Raw genomic sequence first — 24,703 nt, 5'->3', positions numbered from 1 at the left:
AAGGAGTGGCTGTGGTGCTGGTGTGTTGGCTTCTGGAAGCTGCCTCATGGGCCGAACAGGGGCTGTAACGTTGTACATCCTTGTGCCTCAGCACTGAGTGTGTGGAGGATTTTAAGTTCAAGAATTAACTGTGGGTTTCGTAATAGTGACATCTAAACCTTACAAGATGCAACCCATTGATGAAAAAAACTTAAGCTTTAAGAAGACAGTGTTTTTCTTAAGACCTTTTTTAAAAAGTCAAGTTTTCCTGAAAGGTGCAATCCCCAAATACATGAATAAACCCACTCTAACAACCCTCTGGGGTCTACAAATGATATTATATTTTGTATTAAATGTGAAAATTGACCTCTAACTTTTCCCTGTAAAAGGCAGCATAGGGAACTATTTAAGACTGAAGCTAGACTGCCAGGGGTCATATTCCAGTTCTGCCCCTTGTTAGCTGTGTAACTACCCAGATACTCTACCTCTCTGTGCCTCAGTTTCCTCTTCTGTAAAATGGAGGTAATAATTGTTCCTTTCCTTGGGGTTATAACTGACCTTTAGGATTAAAAGAGTTCCCAGGCGCACAGTTCCTTGACTGTAGCCGGGCACATAATAGCAGACACTGGCGCTGCTCTGCCATAGTTAGTACTCACCGCCTTAGGCTTTCTACTGCCCCGTCGTGTGATGTGTGAGGTATGTTCATCAACTTTGTCAAAAGGGGGGGGGACATGGTATGAAAGGCAGGCTTTCCTTTTCTGTTGGATTTGAGCAAATGTGTCCAAGACAAGAAAAGTGAAGTGAGAGTGAAGACCCACCGACATGTTTCTCTCTCCACAGCTGAAAGAGTGAAGCAGGAGAACCTGAACCTCGTCTGTGTTCCCACGTCCTTCCAGGTGGGCCTGCTTTCCTTCTGCATCTTTGTGGCTGCTGAATCTTCCGGGTCCCTGAGCACATGGAGGTTTGGCTGTGGGGTGTGCATCAGGGTTGTTCCCTGTGAGAGGGCGGGGAGCAGGAGAGTGTATTTACTGAAATCATGAGAGGGAAGGAAGGAGAGGAGGGAAGGAGAAGAGGAGGCTTGAGCATGTCACACCCCCAGCCCCCTTTGCCTACCCCACTGTGTCACTCTGTATAAACTTGCCTCAGCAGTGTCATGCTATCTCCCCTGCTGTGTGGCATTGGTCACACAGACCAGCCCTGGGACATTGTGGGCAGGAGTTATCCAACGGCTTGAATACCAAGAGGAGGTAATTGGGGGTCATCTTGGAGGCTGCCTTCTAGGTATTCCCAATGTGTTTATAGTCTAGTTCTGGAACTAGGGGATTTCTCCAGTACTACTTTGGAGAAACCTAGGTACTTGGAAATAATTAAGCAATGCCATTTTTATTATTGTTTTCTCCCATCATTATATGTTTCTCTGTAATTAGAAAAAAAATCACCCTAGCTGGTTTGGTGTAGTGGATAGAGTGTTAGCCTGTGGACTGAAGGGTCCTGGGTTCGATTCCAGTCAAGAGCACATGCCTGGGTTGCGGGCTCCATCCCCAGCGAGGGACGTGCTCGCGGCAGCCGATCAATGATTCTCTCTCATCATTGATGTTTCTATCTCTCTCTCCCTTTCCCTTCCTTTCTGAAATAAAAATACATTTTAAAAAAATAATTTTGGTGTTTTTTTTAAATTTCATTTTTTTCAGTCAGTATTTTATTTTAGCCTTTTGTTGAGGTCCAGCCCCAGCAGGTCCAGGGGTTCCCAAAGGTGTGGACGGAGTCGGCGAAGAAGGAATGACACGGAGGCAGCATTCAGTTGATCAGCATAGCGAGGTTCTCCAGCGAGGTTCTGTAGCCAGGTTCGGTCTTTATTGTCCTGTTGCATCTGTATTTATACCAGTTGATTTTAATCCTATCCATTCTATTCCAAAGGTTAGGGCGTTTCTTATCTCCATTCCAAGGTTACTCTATTGTTCTATTAAGCTACAAGGAAGTAACTGAAGGAGATTATCCTAAGTAAAGATTATGTAGTTTAAGCGTGATTGTTCGTAGTTAAAGTGATTAACTTCCCGCCTGGCACTTAGTTAAGGGGTTTTAGGGATTTATTCCCTTCCTTAGTACTGTTAATCCCTAACTCCAGGGAAGAAATCCCCACCTGGGGAAACAACCTTCCTCGGAGAGGTGACCTTGGTTAAAACACATAGTCTAAGAAGGGGAGCAAACATATTAAGAACAGTATGCTATATACACCAGGTCCCTTGAAACATAAGCTGTGCATATGTTTCTTCCCTGCAGCGACTGTGTCAAGCAGCAAGGGTGGTCTGGCTTCCGGCAGCCTTTTATTATGGAAAACTTCAAACTTCAGAAAGGCTAAAGAACAATATAATGAATTTCCATGTACCCATTACTCAGTTTGAACAATTATCAGTTCATGGCCTGTTTTCATCTGTATCCCATTCTGCTCCACCTTGATTATTTTGAAACATCCCATTCTTAGTGTCAATTCATTGTATATATTTCATTATGTCTGTCTGAAAACTAGGGAGACTTTTAAACATCTCAACAATACTTTGAAATGTAACAGTAATCTTTAATAGCATCAAATATAAATCCAGGGTTCAAAATTCCCCTCTTGTCTTATCCTTAAAAATATTTTTTACAGTTTGAACCAGGGTCCAAATGAAGTCCACATATTGCAAATTCCAGGGTCTTTGTAGTTTATTCTTAAATTTTGGATGTGAAGATTTATGTTGGTCATTTCATCCATCCCCATCTTTTTATAGATGAGAAAATTTGCCAGGGCTTATGTAGCTGGTTTATTTAAGATTAGACCCTATTCCTGATTCTTAATCTCAGGTGTTTTTCACTTTAAGCAGAAAATATTTTCAAGGCATGCCTTTGAAAGAAACTTTCCATCCTTTGGTTCGTTTGCAGGTTGTGAACAATGACGTGAACTTGAGTCCTCCTGGACTTGGGTGGTCGAAGTTCATGTGCAGTTATTCCAGCTGTGAGTCCTGCTCAGGGCTGTGTGGTGGTGGCCAGCACTACTCTTTGCTTGGTCAGCCTCTTAAAGGTTAACCATAGTCATGTCTATAAAGTCAGTGGTGCTGATTTTTCCCACAAACATCCTGAATCTCTCCCAGGCTGGCCTGTCAATTTGCTGAGCTCATCACTTAGCCATTCCAGAAGTCCTACCTTTATGTACTCCTCCGAGGATATGTTCTTTGCTTATTTTTACTCAATAGTATAGCTTGGGAATCACTCCATATTAATTCTTAGTCATCTTCAGTCTTTTTTCCACATTGTTGGATTTTCATTTTTATTTTATTTATTTATAAACATATTTTTATTGATTTCAGAGAGGAAGGGAGAGGAAAAGAGAGAATCACAAATGATGAGAATCACTGGTCAGTTGCCTCCTGCATGCCCCTTACTGGGGATTGAGCCAGCAACCCAGTGATGCGTCCTGACTGGGAATCGAACCCTGACCTCCTGGTTCATAGGTTGATGCTCAACCACTGAGCCACACCACTGTTAGAGTTTAAAACATTTTTTTCTAATATTTTTGTAGATTTGGTTCATATTTTAGGAAGTTTTTAAAAATACTCCATTGCTTTAGGAGGCATTGTCTTCAATAGCAGGCCACTGAAAAAGAGCTGTGAGCTGGGACTGCACTGAGGCTCAGTGCTGGGTTGCCTCCTTCTAGCTCTAGGATGAAGTAGCTTAGCTTTGCGTTTCATGGGTCTAGATCTCCTATCTCCTTGTGAGCCAGGTTTGGATTTGATTTGGGAGGAAGCCTCAGTCAGGACTCAGTATTCAACACTGAAATCCAAAAGAATTCTGCAAATCCTTGCCATGTGCTCAAAGTAAGTGATCATGGGTGCTTTTCCCTGTCCTTCGCAGGCCCGACAGCTCATCCTGCAGTATGGCTTAACCCTCAGTGACCTGGACCGACACCCAGAGGTAAGAGATGGGCTGCTCTGTCTTACTGTCTCCTTTTTGTGTGGCCGTTGCTTGACTATGGGTTCAGGGTATCTGCCGCGTGTAGGAGAGAGGTCAGTTCATCATACCAGCTTTTCTCTGGAGACCTTGAGTATTAATCCTGGCTGAGGTCACAGCAGAGCGGTGTTTGGTTTCCAGTACCTTCCCTTTGGTTTAACTCTGAGAGCTCAGTTTGAGTTTCATGAAGGGGGTTAGATGAGCCCTGGCTGCACCCAGGGCTTCTTCCTTCAGTCCTTGGACAGATGTATGATAGTGAGCCAGCCCATGGGGCTTACCACCATGTGGAGAAGAGAAGTGATCGTCTGAGGTGCCATGCTCATGTGGAAATGGGTTACAGTGAGTTTTATGGTAAAGATGATTACACACCTGGGTAATCAGGAGGCTGAAGTTGAGAAGGTGAGTAGCAAGCTCATAGTTAGCAGTTACTGAGCCCTTACTGAATACCTGATACTTTGCTTAGTGCTATACCAGTGGTAAGTTATTTAATCTCCAGTAGTCTTGAGGGTGGGTACCATTATGTACCCACCTTTTACAAAGCTATGAAAAAGCCACAGCCTCTTGCCCGAGGCCGTGCTTTTATTTTATTTTTAAATTGATTTTTTACAGTGAGGAAGGGAGAGGGATAGAGAGCTAGAAACATTGATGAGAGAGAAACACCAATCAGCTGCCTCCTGCACACTCCCCACTGGGGATGTGCCCGCAACCAAGGTACATGCCCTTGACTGGAATTGAACCTGGGACCCTTGACTCCACAGGCCGACGCTCTATTGGCTGAGCCAAACCGGTTAGGGCTGTTTTTTTTTTATATGTATGCTAGAGGCCCGGTGCACAAAAATTTGTCCACTCGGGATGGGGGGGTCCCTCAGCCCAGCCTGTGCCCTCTCACAGTCTGGGACCCCTCAGGGGATGACCACCTGCTGGCTTAGGCCTGCTCTCGGGGGGATTGGGCCTAAGATGGCAATCAGACATCCTTCTGGCAGCCGGGCAGCCCTCGGAGGTTGTCCACTTGCCAGTGGGGAGCAGACCTAAGCTGCAGTCAGACATCCTTAGCGCTGCTGAGGAGGCAGGAGAGGCTCCCACCACCACCACTGTACTGGCAGCCATCAGCCTGGCTTGTGGCTGAACAGAGCTCCCCCATGTGAGGGCGCACTGACCACCAGAGGGCAGCTCCTGCATTGAGCATCTGTCCCCTGGTGGTCAGTGTGTGTCATAGTGACCAGTCATTCCCAGTCTTTCTGCTGTTAGGGTCAGTTTGCATATTACCCTTTTACTATATAGGATAGAGGCCTGGTGCACGGGTGGGGGCTGGCTGGTTTGCTCTAAAGGATGTCCCGGATCAGGGTGGGGGTCCCGCTTGGGTGCCTGTCCAGCTTGGGCGAGGGGCTGATGGCTGTTTGCAGCTGGTCACACCCCCTTCAGGGTGGGGGTCCCCACTGGGGTGCCTGGCCAGTCTGGGTGAGGGGCTGAGGGCCGTTTTCAGGCTGGCCGGCAACTGAAGCTCCCAGCCTCTCCTTTTTTTTTTTTTTTTTTTTTTTTTGATGAAAGGGTTGGGAAACTGTTTATTTTTATCATTGTAAAGAATTCAGGATTTTTTTGGTGAGAGACAACTTGCAGTTTGTGAACAGTGCTTTTCATATTACTGTTTGCTTAAAGATCATTGCTATTTTAATTTTGTGATTATTCTTTCTTTTTTTTTTCTTTTTTTTTTTTTAATTAAATCTTTATTGTTCAGATTATTACATTTGTTCCTCTTTTTTTTTCCCCCCATAACTCCCCTCCTCCCAGTTCCCACCCCACCCTCCGCCCTCACTCCCCACCCACTGTCCTCATCCATAGGTGCACGATTTTTGTCCAGTCTCTTCCCGCATCCCCCACACCCCTTTCCCCCCCAAGAATAGTCAGTCCATTCCCTTTCTATGCCCCTGATTCTATTATAATCACCAGTTCATTCTGTTCATCAGATTATTTATTCACTTGATTCTTAGATTCACTTGTTGATAGATGCATATTTGTTGTTCATAATTTGTATCTTTACCTTTTTCTTCCTCTTCCTCTTCTTAAAGGATACCTTTCAGCATTTCATATAATCCTGGTTTGGTGGTGATGAACTCCTTTAGCTTTTCCTTATCTGTGAAGCTCTTTATCTGACCTTCAATTCTGAATGATAGCTTTGCTGGATAAAGTAATCTTGGTTGTAGGTTCTTGGTCTTCATCACTTTGAATATTTCTTGCCACTCCCTTCTGGCCTGCAAAGTTTCTGTTGAGAAATCAGCTGACAGTCGTATGGGTATTCCCTTGTAGGTAACTGAGTTTCTTTCTCTTGCTGTTTTTAAGATTTTCTCTTTATCTTTTGCTCTTGGCATTTTAATGATGATGTGTCTTGGTGTGGTCCTCTTTGGATTCCTTTTGTTTGGGGTTCTCCGCGCTTCTTGGACCTGTAAGTCCATTTCTTTCACCAGGTGGGGGACGTTTTCTGTCATTATTTCTTCAAATAGGTTTTCAATATCTTGGTCTCTCTCATCTTCTGGCACCCCTATAATTCTGATGTTGGTACGCTTGAAGCTGTCCCAGAGGCTCCTTACACTATCCTTGCATTTTTGGATTCTTTTTTCATTTTGCTTTTCCGGTTGGGTGTTTTTTGCTTCCTCGCATTTCAAATCATTGACTTGATTCTTGCGCTCCTCTGGTCTGCTGTCGGGAGTCTGTATAATATTCGTTATTTCAGTCCGTGTATGCTTAATTTCTAGTTGGTTCCCCAATATAACATTGAGGGTCTCATTAGTTTTCTTGTAGATCTCATTAAGTTTATCGGCGGCTTCTAAACAGTTCTTGAGAGACCTTAAAAGTGTGGTTCTGAACTCTATATCTTCCATTGACAATTTCGTCCTGTTTCTTTGTCTCCGCATTTTGTTATGCTTCCTTGGTGCACCCCCTAGTGGTCTTTGTTCGCAGTCTTATAGTTAAATCTTGATTGTTGTAGCTAATTCCAGGGAGGGTTTGACCTCCAGGCCAAGTCAGCCTCTCCTTTTTTTTATTCTGGGATTTATTTACCTTCTATAATTGAAACATTGCTGCTGTCACTGGAGCTGAGAGCCGGCTCCAGCTCTGAGGCCACGGCCTGCTGAAAGCAGGTATGTGGGGTTTGTTTAGCTTCTATAATTAAAACTTTGTTGCCATCCTGCTCGCTCCAGCTCTGAGGCCACGGCAGGCTGAAAGCAGGTATCTGGGGTTTGTTTAGCTTCTATAATTGAAACTCTGTTGCTTTCGGAGCTCAGAGCCAGGCTGCGGCAGGCGGGGAACCTTGGCTTCCTCCATCACTGGAGCAAGCAAGCCTCCTGCTCGCTTCAGCTGCGTGGCTGCCGGCCGCCATCTTTGTTGGCAGTTAATTTGCATATCGCCCTGATTAGCAAATGGGAAGCGTAGCGGAGGTATGGTTAATTACCCTTTTTGTCTTTTACTAGATAGGATTTTTATTTTCAGAGAGAGCAAGGGAGAGGGAGAGAGATAAAAACATCAATTGGTTGCCTCCTGCACAACCCCCTCTGAGGATCAAGCCTGGAACTTGACCAGGAAATGAATCGGCAACCTCCTGGTGTATGGGTTGATGCTCAACCATTGAGCCACACCAGCTGGGCTCCCTTGTCTTGCTCATTGCCAGGGACCTGCATCAATAACAAATTTATGTTTAACAAATTAATACAAACTTGCTATTTTACAGTTCTGGAGGTCAGAAATCAATTGAGTTTTACTGAGCTAAAGCCAAGGAGTTTGCAGGGGTTCATTCCTTCTGGAGGCTGGGGGCAGAATGGACTCCCGTGCCTTTTCTGTTTCTAGAAGTGTCTCACATTCTTTGCCTCCTGGCCCCTTCCTTTCTCCATCGTCAAAGCTCGCAAAGGTTGGTCAAGTCTGACACTGACATTCCTCTGACACTGAACTCTGACATTCCCACCTCCATCTATCTTTCTTTTTTCCTTTCTTTCTTTCTTTCTTTCTTTCTTTCTTTCTTTCTTTCTTTCTTTCTTTCTTTCTTTCTTTCTTTCTTCTTCTTTCTTTCTTCTTTCTTTCTTTCTTTCTTTCTTCTTCTTTCTTCTTTCTTTCTTTCTTCTTTCTTTCTTTCTTTCTTTCTTTCTTTCTTTCTTCTTTCTTTCTTTCTTTCTCTATCTTTATTGTTCAGATCATTACAGTTGTTCCTCTTTTTTCCCCCCATAGCTCCCCTCCACCCAGTTCCCACCCCACCCTCTGCCCTTACCCCCCGACAATGTCCTCATTCATAGGAGTATGATTTTTGTCCTGTACCCTCCACACCCCTTTCCCCCTGAGAATTCAGTCCACTCCCTTTCTATGCCCCTGATTCTATTATATTCACAAGTTCATTCTGTTCATCAGATTTTGTATTCACTTGATTTTTAGATTCACTTGTTGATAGATATGTATTTGTTGTTCATAATTTGTATCTTTACCTTTTTCTTCTTCCTCTTCTTAAAAAATACCTTTCAGCATTTCATATAATACTGGTTTGGTGGTGATGAACTCCTTTAGCTTTTTCTTATCTGTGAAGCTCTTTATCTGACCTTTAATTCTGAATGAAAGCTTTGCTGGGTAAAGTAATCTTGGTTGTAGGTTCTTGCTATTCATCACTTTGAATATTTCTTGCCACTCCCTTCTGGCCTGCATAGTTTCTGTTGAGAAATCAGCTGACAGTCGTATAGGTACTCCCTTGTAGGTAACTGACTCTTTTTCTCTTGCTGTTTATAAGATTCTCTCTTTGTCTTTTGCTCTTGGCATTTTAATTATTATGTGTCTTGGTGTGTCCTCTTTGGATTCCTTTTGTTTGGGGTTCTCTGCACTTCCTGGACTTGTAAATCTATTTCTTTCACCAAGTAGGGCAAGTTTTCTGTCATTATTTCTTCAAATAGGTTTTCAATATCTTGCTCTCTCTCTTCTTCTGGCACCCCCATAATTCGGATGTTGGTACGTTTGAAGTTGTCCCAGAGGCTCCTTACACTATCTTCATATTTTTGGATTCTTTTTTCTTTTTGTTTTTCCGGTTGGGTGTTTTTTACTTCTTCATACTTCAAATCTTTGACTTGATTCTTGCGATCCTCTAGTCTGCTGTTGGATTGCTGTATAGTATTCTTTATTTCAGTCAGTGTATGCTTAATTTCTAGTTGGTCCTTTTTCATATCTTCGAGGGTCTCACTGCACTTATTGAGGGTCTTACTAAATTTATCGGCAGTTTCTAGAAAATTCTTGAAAAACCTTATAATCGTGGTTTTGAACTCTATGTCCAGTAGTTTGCTTTCCTCCATTTCTGTCATTTGTGACTTGTTTCTTTGTCTCCACATTTTGGCTGCTTCCCTGTGTTGATAGAGTGGCTTTCTGTGCTAGGTGTCCTATAGGGCCCAGTGGCTCAACCTCCCCAGTTACCTGAGGTGGACACTCTTGGTGCACCCCTTTGTGGGCTTTGGGCACAATCTTGTTGTAGTTAAGCCTTGATTGTTGTAGGTATCACTGGGAGGAATTGACTCCAGGCCAATTGGCTATGAGAATCAGCTGTGTCTACAGTGGGAGAACTTCTGTGCTGGAGACACCCTTATGGGGCAAGACTTGCTTCAGTGGGGCTTTGGTGCTCACTGAGTCTGCCCCCTGAGTGTGTCCCTTATGGATCTGAGGAGTTGTAATCTGGATGGTCCCACTCTGACTACTGGGTACACTGGCACTTGGATCTCTAAGGAGTGCTAACTTAGCCTCTGCCTGAGGCTACCCAGCAGGAGCTACTGAGAGATCTGCAGATTCCTCTTCTTTGTTTGGGATTTGGAGGTGCCCAGATGAGGCCCAGCTGAGAAGCAGTGCAAGCTGCTGTGGGGCCTTGGGCCTTCTTTTGGATGTTCTGGGTCTCTCTGACCCAGCTGCAGTTTGTTAGATAATTGTAGATTGCAAAGGGCCAGGTCATTCATATGCAAAAGCCTCTGTGCACAGCTTGGGTGGGGCATGGTCTCAGGGAATCAACAGGGTGGAGCAAACTGCTATGGCTGACCCTCAGTCCTGCCCTAAGAGGCCCCGGGTCCTAGTGTCCGGTGGTAATCGCTGCAAGCACCTCTGAGAGAAAGCCTCCCTCGAGTTCCGCTCGATGCCAGACAATCCAATTTCTCCCCATATGAGTCTTGGTCCCCAGAGACTCGCCCGGAACTGGAGTCCAGGGCCGTTGAGAGCTTGTGTCTCCCTCCCGATTGCTAAAGACAACCGTGTCCTCAGTTGCCAGCCCTTTCCACGTGCGCCTCCGTACATCTGCACTTTACTTCCGCACCTCCTCTGAGTCTCAGTGTGCTTTTCTGTTTCCTTCTAGTTGTATAATTTCCACTCAGCCAGCCTTCCTGTGGTTCTGGATGATGTCCATTTTGTCTTTTAGTTGTATTTTTGAAGTGGTTATGCGAGGCAGCAATTTCAGGTGTTTACCTATGCCGCCATCTTGGTTTCTCTCGTAATGTAAATATCTGATATGCAGGATGGTCTTAGGCGACCCCTATGAAAGGGTTGTTCAACCGCCAAAGGGGTCGCGACCCACAGGTTGAGAACCGCTCCTCTAGAGTGATGCTACTTAGAAGGGCTTTTTGGGAAGAGGTAAAGATGAGTGGAGCTGTGAAGGCTAGGTGACAAGAGCTGGACAGAACATTCTGGAGAGGGATAGATGGGCACTACAGGAGCAATTCTGGGCAGGCACATGGGTGTATGTGGACAGTGCCCTGGCTGGCTGGGGTGATTAGGACCGAGAGATGGAATGCACTGATATAGTGGGGGAAGGGAAAGAGGATAAGGCTGTATTAGAGGAGTCAGGCAGGGTAATAACCGTCCAAAACCAGGCTGATGGGTGGCACTTGGTGGTGGTCTAGTAATCTAGTTGTCATGGTGCACACCGGCTTCAGAGGGCTTAGCAAGAACCATGGAAGGGCTCATTGGGAGAAATCTGTGGGCAGAGCTTGCACAGGTGGAATCAGCTGTTCAATATTGTTAGGAGAGTAGTTTAGCCTGAATATGGGCCTGCCATCCCAACAGAAAGGTTGCCACCTTCCAGGCCCTGGAGAGTCAGTTGTCCAGGCAAAGTCCAGCCCAGGGGCTATGCAGAGTCAGGGAGGAGCAACGCAGGCTATGACTTAGGATAAAGGGCACATCGGTAAGAGACAGCAGCAAGGGTGCATGCCTGAAGCTTTGTGGGCCTTACTCCTGTGCCCCAGCAGCTGCACCAAGCATCTTCCAATTGCAGCTTGAACTGAATCTGCACCCTGAGGTTTTCTATTGCTATTTTAAAAAACCATACTCGAAACTCTCACATTGTCCATGTAGAGTACCAGGAGTGATGGGAAATATAAATAACTTCCTTGATTCCGAGTTTTGAAAGGTGAATGAATTAATTTGCCCTTTGACCGCATTTGGGGCTAGTAGTGGAGCTTTCTAATGAAAGAGTGGGCAAGCCCAGATGGGTAGTTTGGCAGGACCATGGGGCACCTCAGATAATTTCCAATTCTGGATCACAGCAACTGTGTGTCAGCTTTATAACTCTTTATGGGTCTTCTTAGTCCACTCGAAAGGGCCTGTGTTTGCCACACTAGTATAGAGACTTCTGTGTCAGTATTTCTCAGCCTCTTTTTTCTGATCTCCTCCCTTCCTCCATGACATTTCAATACCACAGATACATGTATATATGTTTCTATACTTGGGGGTGATGTCACCCATATTGAGGTTGCATGATCCCCATAATTCCAGCTTGTCCACAGAGAAGCTCTTCAGTGAGACAAGAGAATGTAAGAGCTGGACTGAGGGGTCCCCAGGCCCCATGCTTGTTTCTCGGTGACTCTAGGACAGTGGTTCTCAACCTTCTGGCCCTTTAAATACAGTTCCTCATGTTGTGACCCAACCATAAAATTATTTTTGTTGCTACTTCATAACTGTAATGTTGCTACTATTATGAATCGTAATGTAAATATCTGATATGCAGGATGGTCTTAGGCGACCCCTGTGAAAGGGTTGTTCAACCGCCAAAGGGGTTGCGACCCACAGCTTGAGAACCGCTGCTCTAGGAGAACAGTTTAACCTCTCAGAGCCTTAGGGTCTTGATTGGTTAAAAGCAGGTAACTGTGCCTTGCTAGTCGGACGGGCTGCTGAGGGTCTGATTGTATTGAAGGTATTGCATGTTCAAGCTTGGTACAGAGCCTTCCCTTCAAAGGCATAGTGGCTTTTCTATCTTTCCTTCTCCCAACACAGATTGACCTCGCCATTGATGGTGCTGATGAAGTAGATGCTGATCTCAATCTCATCAAGGGTGGTGGGTGAGTATTGTGGCGACTTTCTTGCTAAGGAGTGTCTGCCAGTTCTTAGCAAAGCAAAATGGATTTCAGAAGAAGCAAATTGCCACTGTGATGTACCTGAGTTTGTCTTTCTACTAGGATGCCAAGAGCTATGGCTGGAGAGCCGAATTGGCATTTCTGGTTATTAGTTGCAGAATTTGGTGACTAGGAACCTGGGCCTATTCAGTGAGATTATTCATCCTAATAGGTTCTCCGTGTCCATGTTCTTCTGTGATTTCAAGCTTTAAAATTATGCGAGCTAAACAAGCATGTTACTGGGGCTAGATTACTAGGTCTGTGGGCACCAGTGTGTGATCGTTGCTTTAAAGCTGCTCTTACCTCTGAGTACTTAGTGATGTATGTATTCATTCATTTAGAAAACATCAGGTGTTTAAGTGGTGATTTGGGGGTTAGGGAAGGGTGAGTTGCAGAATTTCCTGTTCTGCTGGTTCTTATAATCAAGTAGACTCTTGAAATGACACAAATTTGTTTAAAAGCTCATTGTGCTCTCTCTGCTTCATCACCCTGACTGTCAAATAGCCTATAAGTCAGATTGTTCCAAGCTTACCTTACTTCTCAAGCTATAGACCCCATGCTCAGATGACATTTCCCTAAGCTTGGGACTTCCTCACATATGCATCTTAGATGGCATTTGCCCTGGTCTAACTGGGAACCATTGTCCCATTTCTGGGTTTCTCCCAGACACAAGCTAAGGTTTCCCATAGTCCATGTGGTGGAAAGAGAGTGTCTTAGCTTTGGCTGCCGTAACAAAACACCATAGCCTGGGTGGCTGCAACAACAGAAATTTCTTAGTTCTGAAGGCTCTTTAATTGAAGGTGGCTGCCTTTCACTGTGTCTTCACATGGTGAGGGGAGAGAGTAAGTAAACTCTCTGGTCATTAAGACTTTCATCTTACCGAACCAGGGCCGCACCCATATGATCTCATTTAATCATAATTACTTCCTTAGAGGCCCCATCTCCAAATACAGTCACACTGCCAATTAGAGCTTCAACTTTAGAATTTGGATAGAACACAGTTCAATTCATTGCATAGCAGGATGGGTCATGTCCTTTAAGAATTAAAAAGTGAGGCTCTCTTTAAGTACCAGAATTGAGTGAATTTGGATTTTCTGTATCTGACTAGTTCTCAAATCAAGTTTTTGTCTTAGCCCTGTGTTTACTTTCTTCTTCCCATTCCCAGAGGCTGCCTGACCCAGGAGAAGATTGTGGCGGGCTATGCCAGTCGCTTCATCGTGATTGCTGACTTCAGGTATAGTGTTTATTGTTCTGAATTGTCCACCAAGGAGGTAGTCCGACTTGGGCCTCATCTGTATTTTACAGAGGAGGAACTAGAGACCTGGAGGGACTGTCTGACTTTGAGACTCGTGCCTGGGACTTAGGCAGTGTCGAGGAGTGTTACGATATGCTTTCATGCCGAAGGGAGACATTGCTCTTTAAGTGTCCTTTGGAAGGAGGAGCAGCTTGCCTCACATGTCAACAGAGCATGTCCTCATATGTCACTCATTTGATCCTCCCAGGGAGCCTCAGAGGAAGCTGGGCAAGCACTGCCCACGGGCAGTGACTCAGCACACCCTGTTTCCTCCAGGGTCACGTGTGACTCCTGTTGTGGACAGTCTGACCCGTCTCTCTGGTTCTCCTTCAAGGAGTCTGGGAGAGGACTTGTGCTGAGGCTGTTATTTATTTTTATTAAGTATATACTTGTGAAGTATAGTTGTGGGAAGAACATAAATAATAAACACCTGTATACCACACAAAGCTAGTCATAATTAAATTCAACATTTTTGTTATCATTACTTCAGATGCATTTAAAACCTCTGTGTATTATTCCTGTTTGCCTCCTGTGCCATTTCACCATATAAATTAACACCATTCCTGAATTTGGTGTTATCTGTACCATTGAGCTTATTTATATTTATTGTAGTTTTTGACTCTATTTCCAGGAAAGATTCAAAGAACCTTGGGGATCAGTGGCACAAGGGAATCCCCATCGAGGTCATTCCTATGGCTTATGTCCCAGTGAGCCGAGCTGTTACTCAGAAGTTCGGGGGTGTGGTTGAGCTTCGAATGGCCGTCAACAAGGCAGTAAGTGGTGGTGAGGTTTCTTGAGAACAGTCCAGGGCCTCAGTATTGTGTCTGCATCAGTGATGGGAAAGTCCTTGTGTCCCCAGGTTCTCAGTGTACTCTTTCTGTTTCATTAGGTCCTCTGAGCCTGTCTGGGCCGCAGCCTTTATTTACTTTAAATTGGTTTCTTTATTTGTAAAGTGCTTCTTTATTAATTCCTACATTCAGACTCTTGTGGATAAGTCTTAATGCAGTGTGTATCTTCCGTACAAATGGGGAAACGATTCTCTCTGCCTCGTGTTAGGGCTGATGCTCCTCAGGTGATCTGACATTTTTACCTGAACCCTGCACGACCCTGATTAACATGGGCTAAACTGGGCTTTGGGGAAGCCCCTGGGGCATAAAGTTTTTCAGGGCTCGTGGTATAATTTTCTTTTTTCCTCTTTTCTCATTCTGTGACAAAATTTGACAAGAAATAGAATTTCTTAGGGGATGTGGACTCCTCCTTAGGAATAGATTCTAGATACTTAATCCTTCAGCTTTTAAGGTTGGTTACACTGAACTTGTTTTTCTTACCCAAAAATAAACAAAAAAGCAAAAGTAATAGCCTAAAAACTAATTATACTTAAAAACATACAGTCAAACCTCTGTTCTCAAATGGCTCCCATCTCAAACAATTCAGCACTTGACCAAGTTGTAACAAAACTTCAGTTTTCAACCTGAAAACCCTTTTATGCTGCTATATCAGCATGAAAAAAGTGTCTCTCAGGCCACAAACAGAGGAGAGAATGTGCCAGTATGGGTCATTTTCACAATAAAGCTCACCTTGTTAACATCTCAGGAAATTGCTGTGAATATTTTTTGTGTATTTTTTTTGCTTTTGTTACTGACAAAATGGACAATTAGCACAATTTTAAAATGTATGGTAAAGAGGCCATCAATAGTGCTCTTGTTGCTAAGGCTGTGAAAGTGCTCACAAAACAATGATCACAAGCAATTGAAGAGGTAGAAAAATTGTTGATTTGGATAAAGGAAAGCATCAGTGACAGCATTTTGGAGGCAAAAATGTGAAAAAGTGAAGATGCCACATACCTCCTGAAAGACACCCGTAGAACCAGTGCTGAAAGTGATTCATTTAAGGCTAGTAGGGTGGTTCAGTAAATTTAAGAAAACAAGTGTTTGTTTATAGATTCAGTAGTACATTATATTAGATTAAATAGTACATGTACTGTATAAAAGAAAGGTTAAAACGGAATAATTTAGGGGTCTGGAATGAATTAATGCAATTTACATTATTTCTAATGGGAAAAAATGATTGTTTTTGAACAAATCACTTCTCCAACAGCCTTCTGGAATGAATGAAGTTTGAGAACTGATGCTCCACTGTATATAAAAAGCTTGTAAGATATAGAAAAGAAAGATTATTTGTAAATCTTCCTTGGTACATTTTTATTTTTTTAAATCTATTTTTATTGATTTCAGAGAGGAAAGGAGAGGGGGAGAGAGAGAGAAAAGGAGAGATAGAAACATCAATGATGAGAGAGAATCATTGATGGGCTGCCTCCTGCATGCTCCCCACTGGGGATCGAGCCTGCCACCTGGGCATGTAACCCTGACCGAAATCGAATCATGACCTCCTGGTTCATAGGTTGACGCTCAACCACTGAGCCATGCTGGCTGGGCCATAAATAATTTATTTTGATGTGTTTTCTTCCTGGTGTTTTTGTGACTTTTAAAAATCATTGTCCTAATCATACTGGTTGCATAGAGCTCTGACTCTGACTCCCTTTCTAGCTGAAAGGCCAGGAAGAGATTGTTGGAGGTTCTCCTTCATAGCTGGGATTATTCCAGACAAGAACTTCAGCATCTTGCTTTTATGGACCTCTTAACTGAGCACCCACCCCTTCTCCTCCAGTCTGCAGGAGAGTCCTAGTTTCTTTGTCTTTGTAGTGCTCTGTCAGCATTTGTGGCACTAAACATTTTCTTGTGCCCAAACCTGTTGAGGAATTCTGGATTAACTGAAACTACCCCTATCTATTTGACCTCAGAACCCATCTCTGCTTCTTTTTGATGGAGCTGCCTAATTGAATTGTGAAGTAACATTGTCTCCTTTTACATTATTGCTGGTACTTAATGGGAAGCTCTGAGAATATCATGCCACATTGGTAGCTAAGAAGTATTGAACTCCCTCTGAGCATTCACTGTGGTAAATGCTTACTCATGTGGTTTATACCTAAGCAGCCTTATGAAATATGAAATGCTCCTTTTCTGCAGTTGAGGAATCTGAGGTTCATAGGAGTCAGTGGCTCCTCTGAGGTCTATACTCAAGTTCAGACCTCAGAGCTTTTGCTCGGTACTGCTTCACAGCACTTCCTTCTGGAAAGCATGAGGCGGGAGTACTGCTTGGAGTGGGTTAGTTAGGATAAGTGTTTTTGGTTATTGCTTCCACTTTCCTGCCCCTGTCTACCTACCTTTATCTTCATCCTTGGAAAATGTGGAAAATTATTTCCTAGGGTCCCGTGGTGACGGATAATGGAAATTTTATCTTGGACTGGAAGTTTGACCGGGTACACAAATGGAGTGAAGTGAACACAGCTATCAAAATGACCCCAGGTAATATGGGTGGTGGTCACCCTCCCAAGACCTTTGCTTAAGCAGTAGGGGAAAAGAACTCCATTCACCCACATTCAATAATACAGACCACAAGCAAGATATTGTGCCATGTGTTACAGGAATACTCCCATCTACAGAATATGAAATAAACCAGAGGGAAACTTTGTGGTTGTGTAGAGTCATACCTGCAAATAAGATGGCATGTGCTAAATTCTGCTAGAGGAATACCAAGAGTCTAGAGTGTACAAGGTTGTGTCTTTTGGGGAGTGTGGGGAAGTTCCATGAATAGAGGTAGTTTTTGAGCTATGCTTCAGCATAGTGTAATCTGGACCCTGAACTGTTTACAGGTGTCTCCTCTGACTCCCACTTTGATTGCATAGTTATAGAGTGGACACAGATTGGAGAAGGTTAAAGGATGTGCCCAAAGGCCATGGCACCAAAATGGGAGTCCCAGGTGGCCTCTAGGCCTGAACTTTTAGTCCTTATTTCTTGAGAGCCAGGTCACAGAGGGGCTGTGTGACATGATCATTTGGAGCAGTGAAGAACCATGGGTCTGGGGCACTGGGTAAGGCTGGGTGAGCAGTGTAGAGGTGAGTTATGAGTGTGTATTGGAGGAGCTATTAAGGGCTCATAGAAGGGGATTAAAAGGAGGAGGGAGAGCTGAAAAATATTAGTTTTACATATTGAGAGACTAAGATTCTAGCTGCCAATACTTCATGACATGGAATATTCTAGGCCCAGAACTGGCTAATGTGGCAGAGAAGGTCAATTTAGCAGGTGATAGTGGCTAAGTAGATCTTGGAACCGACTACCAGAGCACAGGCCCTGACCCAGCCCTGCTCTGTCAGCATGGCCCAGGTGCGGTTAGTTACTGTCCCTTCTTCTGTAAAAGGCTCGTTCTAATACCTACCTCACAGGATTGTTGGGAGGATTGAGTTAAAACACAAGGCGGTGTTTAATGAATGAAAGAAAAGATACTATCTTTACCATTAATTAATGCTAAATTGTAAGTTATCCATGGTATTTGGGATTGAAAGTGGTGTGAGTATATGCCATGTAATAAAGAGCTAATTCTTCCACCCTTTAGTTCACTATTTTAGGCTTCTATTGAGTATTTTTTACCAGATTTTTTTAAATAAAAAAAATGAGTTGAATTAGGCTTATTCTCTCAGTGTTATGTTTTTAATGGAAGCACTAAAGAGCCAAGAAGCAGGAGGAAGATAAGATATAGAGGTCATTGTTAGTACAATAAGAAGGTTTGCCTTAATGATAGTACAGGCAACCCAGGGGGCAAGTAGGAAACAGCTTGCCACTGTCAGCACTGCTCTGCAGGAAGTCTCCCAGTCCAACTGTGTAGCTCTGCTGCTCCTGCTCAAACCTTTGTTGGCTTATTGAGGCATTGAGATGTCCTTTGTGAGACAATTTCTTCCATACTTTGCTCTTCACCTCAAGTATAAGTCACAGCCTAGAGATAGTTAAAATTTTAAGAACTTAAAGTGAAGAAAACGAAAAAAAAAGAGGCTAGATAGGAAATTATTTAGTACAGGGCGACCAGGATCATCTGTGTGATTTGTTTTTTTTTTCCTCTTCCCAATTTGGCCCATTGTAATACTTGCTGCTGGACCAAGATCAAGGTAGGAGAAGCAGGGCAAGTTTCTCTTTCTGTTCCTGTCGCCTACCTTGTCCCATGTGATTTCATTAGGTCACTTAGAGGAGAGCTGAACCATGCATCCCCTTGGATGTTCCATTGTGTTATACTCAGAGAAGACAGGCTCTATAGAAGGGTCAGAGCTACTGGGGTTCTTTCCCCATGTCCATCCTGAGCCACCTCTGCCCTTCATACCTGAGGAGAGGTTGCTCTCAGATGAGACCTTAGACTGTTGCCATTCATCTCTGCTCTTTTTTTGAAACATTTTCTGAACCTGGTTTGACTTTCTCTTGGGTCACCTTGTATTACAGAAATTTGAAAAGGATGGGTCTTGAGTGGCCCACTTGGCTTATCTTTGTGAGGCTCCAGTTATGTTGGCATAGTTCAGTACCAGGAACCTTTGTGTTTCAGCAGATTTATTCTCTACCTGGTGGCTTTTCATTGAAAATAACTGATTTTATTGGGCGTGTCTTTATTTTTTAAAATATTTTTTGGTTAATCCTCATCTGAGGATATTTTTCCATTGATTTTTAGAGAGAGTGGAAGGGAGGGGGAGAGATGGAGAGAGAAAGAGAGAGAGAGAAACATTGATGTGAATACATTGATTGCCTCCCATGAGCACCCTAAACAGGGCCTGGGATTGAGCCTGAAACTGAGGTATGTGCCCTGGAATTGAACCCAGGACCCTTCATTCCTCAGGCTGAAGCTCTATCCACTGAGCCAAACAAGCTAGGGCTTGAGGGTGTCTTTAGAAGTTTAATATTTTTTTATTTTTTTTATTTTGGCACCCGAACAGGGACCTGAACCCTGGACTAGAAGTTTAATATTATTTATTCTTTTGAATTTACATAGTTTAATATTACAAGAGTGAACAGTGAAGAATCTCTTCCTTCTACCCCTCCAACTTTTCTTGTCTGTAGGCAGCCAATGTTACCAAAACTGTGTCCTTGAGTTATTCTTCGGTAAACAAATCAACCCTCCCCAGCCTCAGCCCTTTTACACAAGTGGGAAGCACACTAGATACAGGTTTTGCTTCCTAGTTTTTCCTGTCTTAGAGATTAATACAGAATAGTCAATAGAGCTTCCTTATTCTTCTTTTTAAAATAACTGCATGACTAGCTTCACCCTCCTGACTCTGTGGCCCCACCTGCCAAGCTTACACCTTGCTTGCTGCAGCCAGCCTAGGTTTCTGCTGCAGTCTTTCTTGAGGGACTCTGAAGGATGTCCAGGAAGACTAAGGGGGTGTCGGAGACATATAGGGAGAGACTGAGTTGTGTGGCTTTCAGGTGAAGACCATTATTCCCTGCACACACCCACTGGTCACTGTTCCTGTGCAGAGCCCTCCCTCTGCATGAACAAGTCTTACTCTGTTTTAGCCTGATGAACTCTGCTGGCCTCACCCTGATGACTCCTCGAGACCCCACCCTACTACAAAGGTTTGTGGGCACCCAACAGGGAGGCAGCTGGACTTGGATACCCTGACACTTTTGCTGAGTTGCCTCAATCTCAGCACTGGCACTGATACTGAAACCTGTATAGATCTGGAGAATACCTATTGTTCCTACCTGGTGACTCACTGTGTAATGGGGTGACCTGCAGAGACGACCACCAGGGACTCAGATCAAAATTTAGGAGCCTTTATTAAGCTGGCCAGCGACTACAGTTACAGCACCCTGCCGAAGCAGAGGCTGAACTGCAGCACCAACTACAGGAGTTCCAGCGTTTTTATTTGCAAAAACCACAAAGTTAGTTACAAAACCTTTTGTACACAATTAGTTCCTGACACAGTTATAGTGACTACCTTCCTATCTATGTGTTCTAGGAACAGAGAGTACAGCATGCTGGGAAGGGGCCATGAGACCATATCTCAAGGCCTGGCCTGATGTCAGCACATTCCTATCTACGTGTTTTAGGAACAGAAAGCACAGAGCGCCCCGTCTGGCCGAAGCGTCAGATATGCAGCCCAGCACAACTGAGAACCTGCCTCATGTAACTCACGCAGTGCAGGCTCTTTTAGTGGCTAGTTTAATAGGCAGCCAGCATGGGGAGCTGGGTCTTGGGTGCTGTGTCTTTTGTTGACCTGCCCCAGACTCAGTACTGGTGGTATTCTGCCTCAGGCCCAGCTTGGTTCTTCCCACATGCAGTGAGGCCCAGCAGAGGCAGCCACTAACTATGGATTGCTTTGGAACTCTAAACAGGCAGTCATAGGTAGTACCTGACATTGACCTGCACTAGCGTTTCTCCCAAGAGGCCCCAGAATTAATACATCCAGTGGCAGGCTTCAGACCACATCTGAGCACAAGAAATTAGCTCCACAAGTGGCACACCCAAAGGGAGATCTCCGCAGATACCAGCTCCTGCTGAGGCAAATTCTGCTTTGTGGGTTAGCCCCCACACAGTACCTCATACACTATTAGGTGTTCAACCCTCACAGTTAGCCAGCCCAAGGGTCATCCCCATACACAGATGGGCCAACAGCAGTCAAGACTCAACTACAACAGGAGGGTTCATATAACCCACACAAGGGACATTCCTAGAGCACCTAACTCAGGTGATCAAGGAGACTGCAGCACTATTGAGCCCCACAGGACACCTACTACATAAGGCCATCTTACCAAGACTGGGAGGCAGCAGTTCAACCTAATACACAGAAACAAATACAGCGAGGCAGCCAAAATGTGGAGACAAAGAAACATGCCCCAAATGAAAGAACAGGAGAAATATTCAGAAAAAGAACTAAATGAAATGGAGGCAAGCAGTCTACTAGATAGAGAGTTCAAAACAGTGGTTATAAGGATGGTCAAGGAACTTAGGGGAAGAATGGATGAACTCAGTGAGAACTTAAAGAGATAGTAAGTATAAAAAATGACATGGAAATCACAAAGAATCGGTCTGAAATGAAGAATACAATAACAAATGAATACACTAGAAGGAATTAGCAGCAGATTAGATGAAGCAGAGGATTAAATCAGTGATTTGGAAGACAAGGTAGCAGAAAACATCCAATCAGAAACAAAAAATAAATTAGAGGATAATTTAAGGGACCACTGGGACAACATGAAGCATAACAACATCCGTATCATAGGGGTACTAGAAGAAAAGAGTAAGGAATTGAGTATCTATTTGAAGAAATAATGACTGAAAACTACTGTAACTTTGTGCAGGATATAGATGCACAAGTCCAGGAAGCACAAAGAGTCCCAAACAAGATGACCCCAATGATGTAAAGGTTAAAGACAGATAAAATCTGAAAAGCAGCAAAAGAAAAGCAGTTACCTTCAAGGGAGCTCCCATAAAACTGTCAGTTGATTTCTCAACAGAAACTTTTCAGGCCAGAAGGGGTTAGCAAGAAATATTCAAAGTGATGAAAAGCAATGACCTTCAGCCAAGACAAGTCTACCCAGCAAGGCTGTCATCTAAAAATCAAAGGAGAAATTAAGAGCTTCCCAGACAAGAAAAAGCTAAAGGAGTTTATCACTAAACCAGTGTTATAAAATAATGCATAACATTTCATTTTATAGCTATTGCGTATTTTATTTACTCAGCTCTCCATTAGGGGATATTTGTTTCCAGTCCTTTGCTAGAAGGGAGTCACTAGATCAAAGGATAAGTGTATCTTGTGTTCTAGATGGTGTTGAATTGCTCTGCATGGATTGTACCAGTTTACCTAACAGCAACTTATGCAGGTGCCACTTTCCCCATTAAACTTTTTTCTGATACTTGAACACTGATATTTCATTGTAGCATATGTGCATACAGTTGACCCTTGAACAACACAGGATTCGAACTGCGTGAGTCCACTTATATGCAGCTTTTTCAGTTAACAATTGCGGTTGAAATCCATACTGCCCAAGGGTTAGTCTAGCCTATGCGGAGGGCCAACTGTAGTTATACTTCAGTTTTCTGCTGCAAGGGAAGTTGGTGCCCAGTTGTTTAGGGTTAACTGGATGATGTAAATATTTTCAATAAAGGTTGCTCACACTTGTAGTTCTTATTGCTGAATAATAGTCCATCATATTTATATGTGTGAAAGAAAGTTTGCATATTCAGTCTGCTCTTGATGAGCAGAGGATTTGGGTGTTTCCAGTTTTTAGCTACTAGGGAAAGTACTGCTGTGAACGTTCTTGAGCATGTTTCTTGATGACCATATGTATGCCTAACAGTTGCTTATATAACTAGAGTAGAATTGCTGGATCATTAGGTATGAATATGTTTGGCTTTAGAGAATATATCAACAAACATTTTCCAAAGTGGTTTGCCAATTACTCCCTCTGTCCATGGGTAGAAATGTCTTTTCATCCTCATCAAATTTCATCCTACTCTTTCTGGGGAACAGTTGGTGGTGTCTCATAGTTATAAGTTGCATTCCTTTTTGTCTTGTTTGACCCCATTTTTCATGTTTATTTGCCATTTTGAATAACCTCTTTTGTGGAGAACCTCTGAGTCTTTTGCCCATTTTTCTGCTGGGTTGCCTGTCTTCTGACTGATTTGGAGAGTTGCTTATAGATTTTGATGGGGGTCTTTGGTTGGGTATACACACTGCAAATATCCTCTTGGGCTCTGGGGAAACCTGTAAGGCTGACAGTATGATTTAGAGTATTTGGGAATGGTTATGGAGAGTAGTCATGGGAGACCTTTCAACTGGAAAATGACTTGTCATATGGCATCTGGAGAACATAGAAGAGGCAGCTTTGAAGCTCTCAAAGATGACTAGTGCAGACAAAGGGAGCAGCATGACCAAAGGCTCTGAGCAGGAGAGAGCCTGCTATATATGGGCGTAGAAAGGGAGCCAAGAAAGCAGGGGAGAAAGGAATTGTAAGAGGAAATAATGAGAATCAGAATCTCTTTTCATTTGTCCATTGTTGTTAATGGTCGCTGCTCCTACTGAACCTGAGATCCTTGATTCTTTTCTTGCCTTGGGAAGCTGAAACTTAATGTTTCCTTCTGTCCTTTGTCCTGCAGGTGTGGTGGACACTGGCCTGTTCATCAACATGGCTGAGAGGGTCTACTTTGGGATGCAGGACGGCTCAGTGAACATGCGGGAGAAGCCTTTCTGCTGATGCTGCAGGTGTGCAGTGTGCTCACCTGGAATCCCCGCCCACAGCAGGTGGACATGCCTCTCCCGGAGCCTTTGCCTTAATGTATCTGTGCCAGGGTCCTGCTGGCAGGGTGGGGTGGGGTGGGGAGTGAAATCCAGCCTTCTTGTATTGTTATTAAATGTCTTTTTTAAAAAGAGAAGTATAAACATATATTTTTACTATTAAAAATGCTGTGTTTTTAAAATAAAGTACAACTTGATTTCATGTTTTATGTAAAGCATTTACCAAAATAAAAAGAGGGGGACTGTCTTTTAAATTTTTAACATGAGCCTGCTGGTTAAGCTTCTGAATATTGAGTTTGGTGAATTATGTAAATCATAATTTTTGTTTAAACTGATAAAGGAAGGGCCCAGCAGCGGTGCTTCCCTGACACCTTACCGAAAGCATGGGAGCTCGCTGTTCTTCCTCGCTCCTTCCCGGGTTTCAGTTTTGTTGTGATCACGCACAGTTCTTTGTTGCACTTTTCAAGACGTGGTTTACAGAAGTCTGGTGCGTGTAGGGTGTGGTGCGCAGTGATTGTAAACTCCCAGGGAGAAACTGGTGGTTCTGTGAAGGCCAATGGTTCACTCGGAACCCTGCTGTTGGAAGCAGGTGGCCAGAAGCACTTGAAATGAGACACTTTTAAATGCTTGTCTTTTTGTTGTTAGTATTTTACCTGTTTCTTTATTATTACTTGCATGGCTCAGCATCAGAAGTTCTTACCTCTTTATATTGTTTGAGGGTTGGAATAAAAAATATGGTGCCATTCTTAGCCTTTGTCTTTACTATAGAATTTGCAGCAATTTTGTGGTAAAGTAGAAATCTATTTTGCTCACCCAGTTTACATTGGATCTCTGATAAGGGGTGGAATTTACTCAAGAAATCTTGAGCCAAAGCGTAAGTAAATATTTCCTTTATTTCTGAGAGAGCTGGTATCAATTTTATTTTCTTTGTTAATTGAGTGTAACACAGCT

At 43.6% G+C, this 24,703-nt stretch overlaps 1 protein-coding gene across 4 annotated transcripts in view; it reads left to right on the top strand.

Annotated features, from left to right (window-relative positions):
• RPIA (ribose 5-phosphate isomerase A) overlaps positions 1 to 24,501 on the top strand; it is a 31,826-nt gene extending 7,325 nt beyond the window's left edge. Inside the window, exons 3-10 of one of the 4 annotated variants that reach the window (XM_036350545.1) lie at positions 820 to 875; positions 3,868 to 3,927; positions 12,226 to 12,290; positions 13,510 to 13,578; positions 14,270 to 14,411; positions 16,904 to 17,003; positions 18,632 to 18,637; positions 23,614 to 24,501. In XM_036350545.1, the coding sequence (XP_036206438.1) occupies positions 820 to 875; positions 3,868 to 3,927; positions 12,226 to 12,290; positions 13,510 to 13,578; positions 14,270 to 14,411; positions 16,904 to 17,003; positions 18,632 to 18,637; positions 23,614 to 23,711 (596 nt within the window). In that variant the 3' untranslated portion in view covers positions 23,712 to 24,501. The remainder of the gene's footprint in view (positions 1 to 819; positions 876 to 3,867; positions 3,928 to 12,225; positions 12,291 to 13,509; positions 13,579 to 14,269; positions 14,412 to 16,903; positions 17,004 to 18,631; positions 18,638 to 23,613) is intronic. The other 3 variants (XM_036350548.1, XM_036350546.1, XM_036350549.1) reach the window with 3 other exon arrangements.
• The last annotated feature ends 202 nt before the right edge of the window (positions 24,502 to 24,703 follow it).

Source organism: Myotis myotis, unplaced genomic scaffold (assembly GCF_014108235.1).
Source record: "Myotis myotis isolate mMyoMyo1 unplaced genomic scaffold, mMyoMyo1.p scaffold_m19_p_2, whole genome shotgun sequence".
Lineage (NCBI taxonomy): Eukaryota > Metazoa > Chordata > Mammalia > Chiroptera > Vespertilionidae > Myotis > Myotis myotis.
The sequence above is the reverse complement of the archived record's forward strand: the minus strand, read 5'-3'. Positions and strand labels throughout refer to the sequence as shown.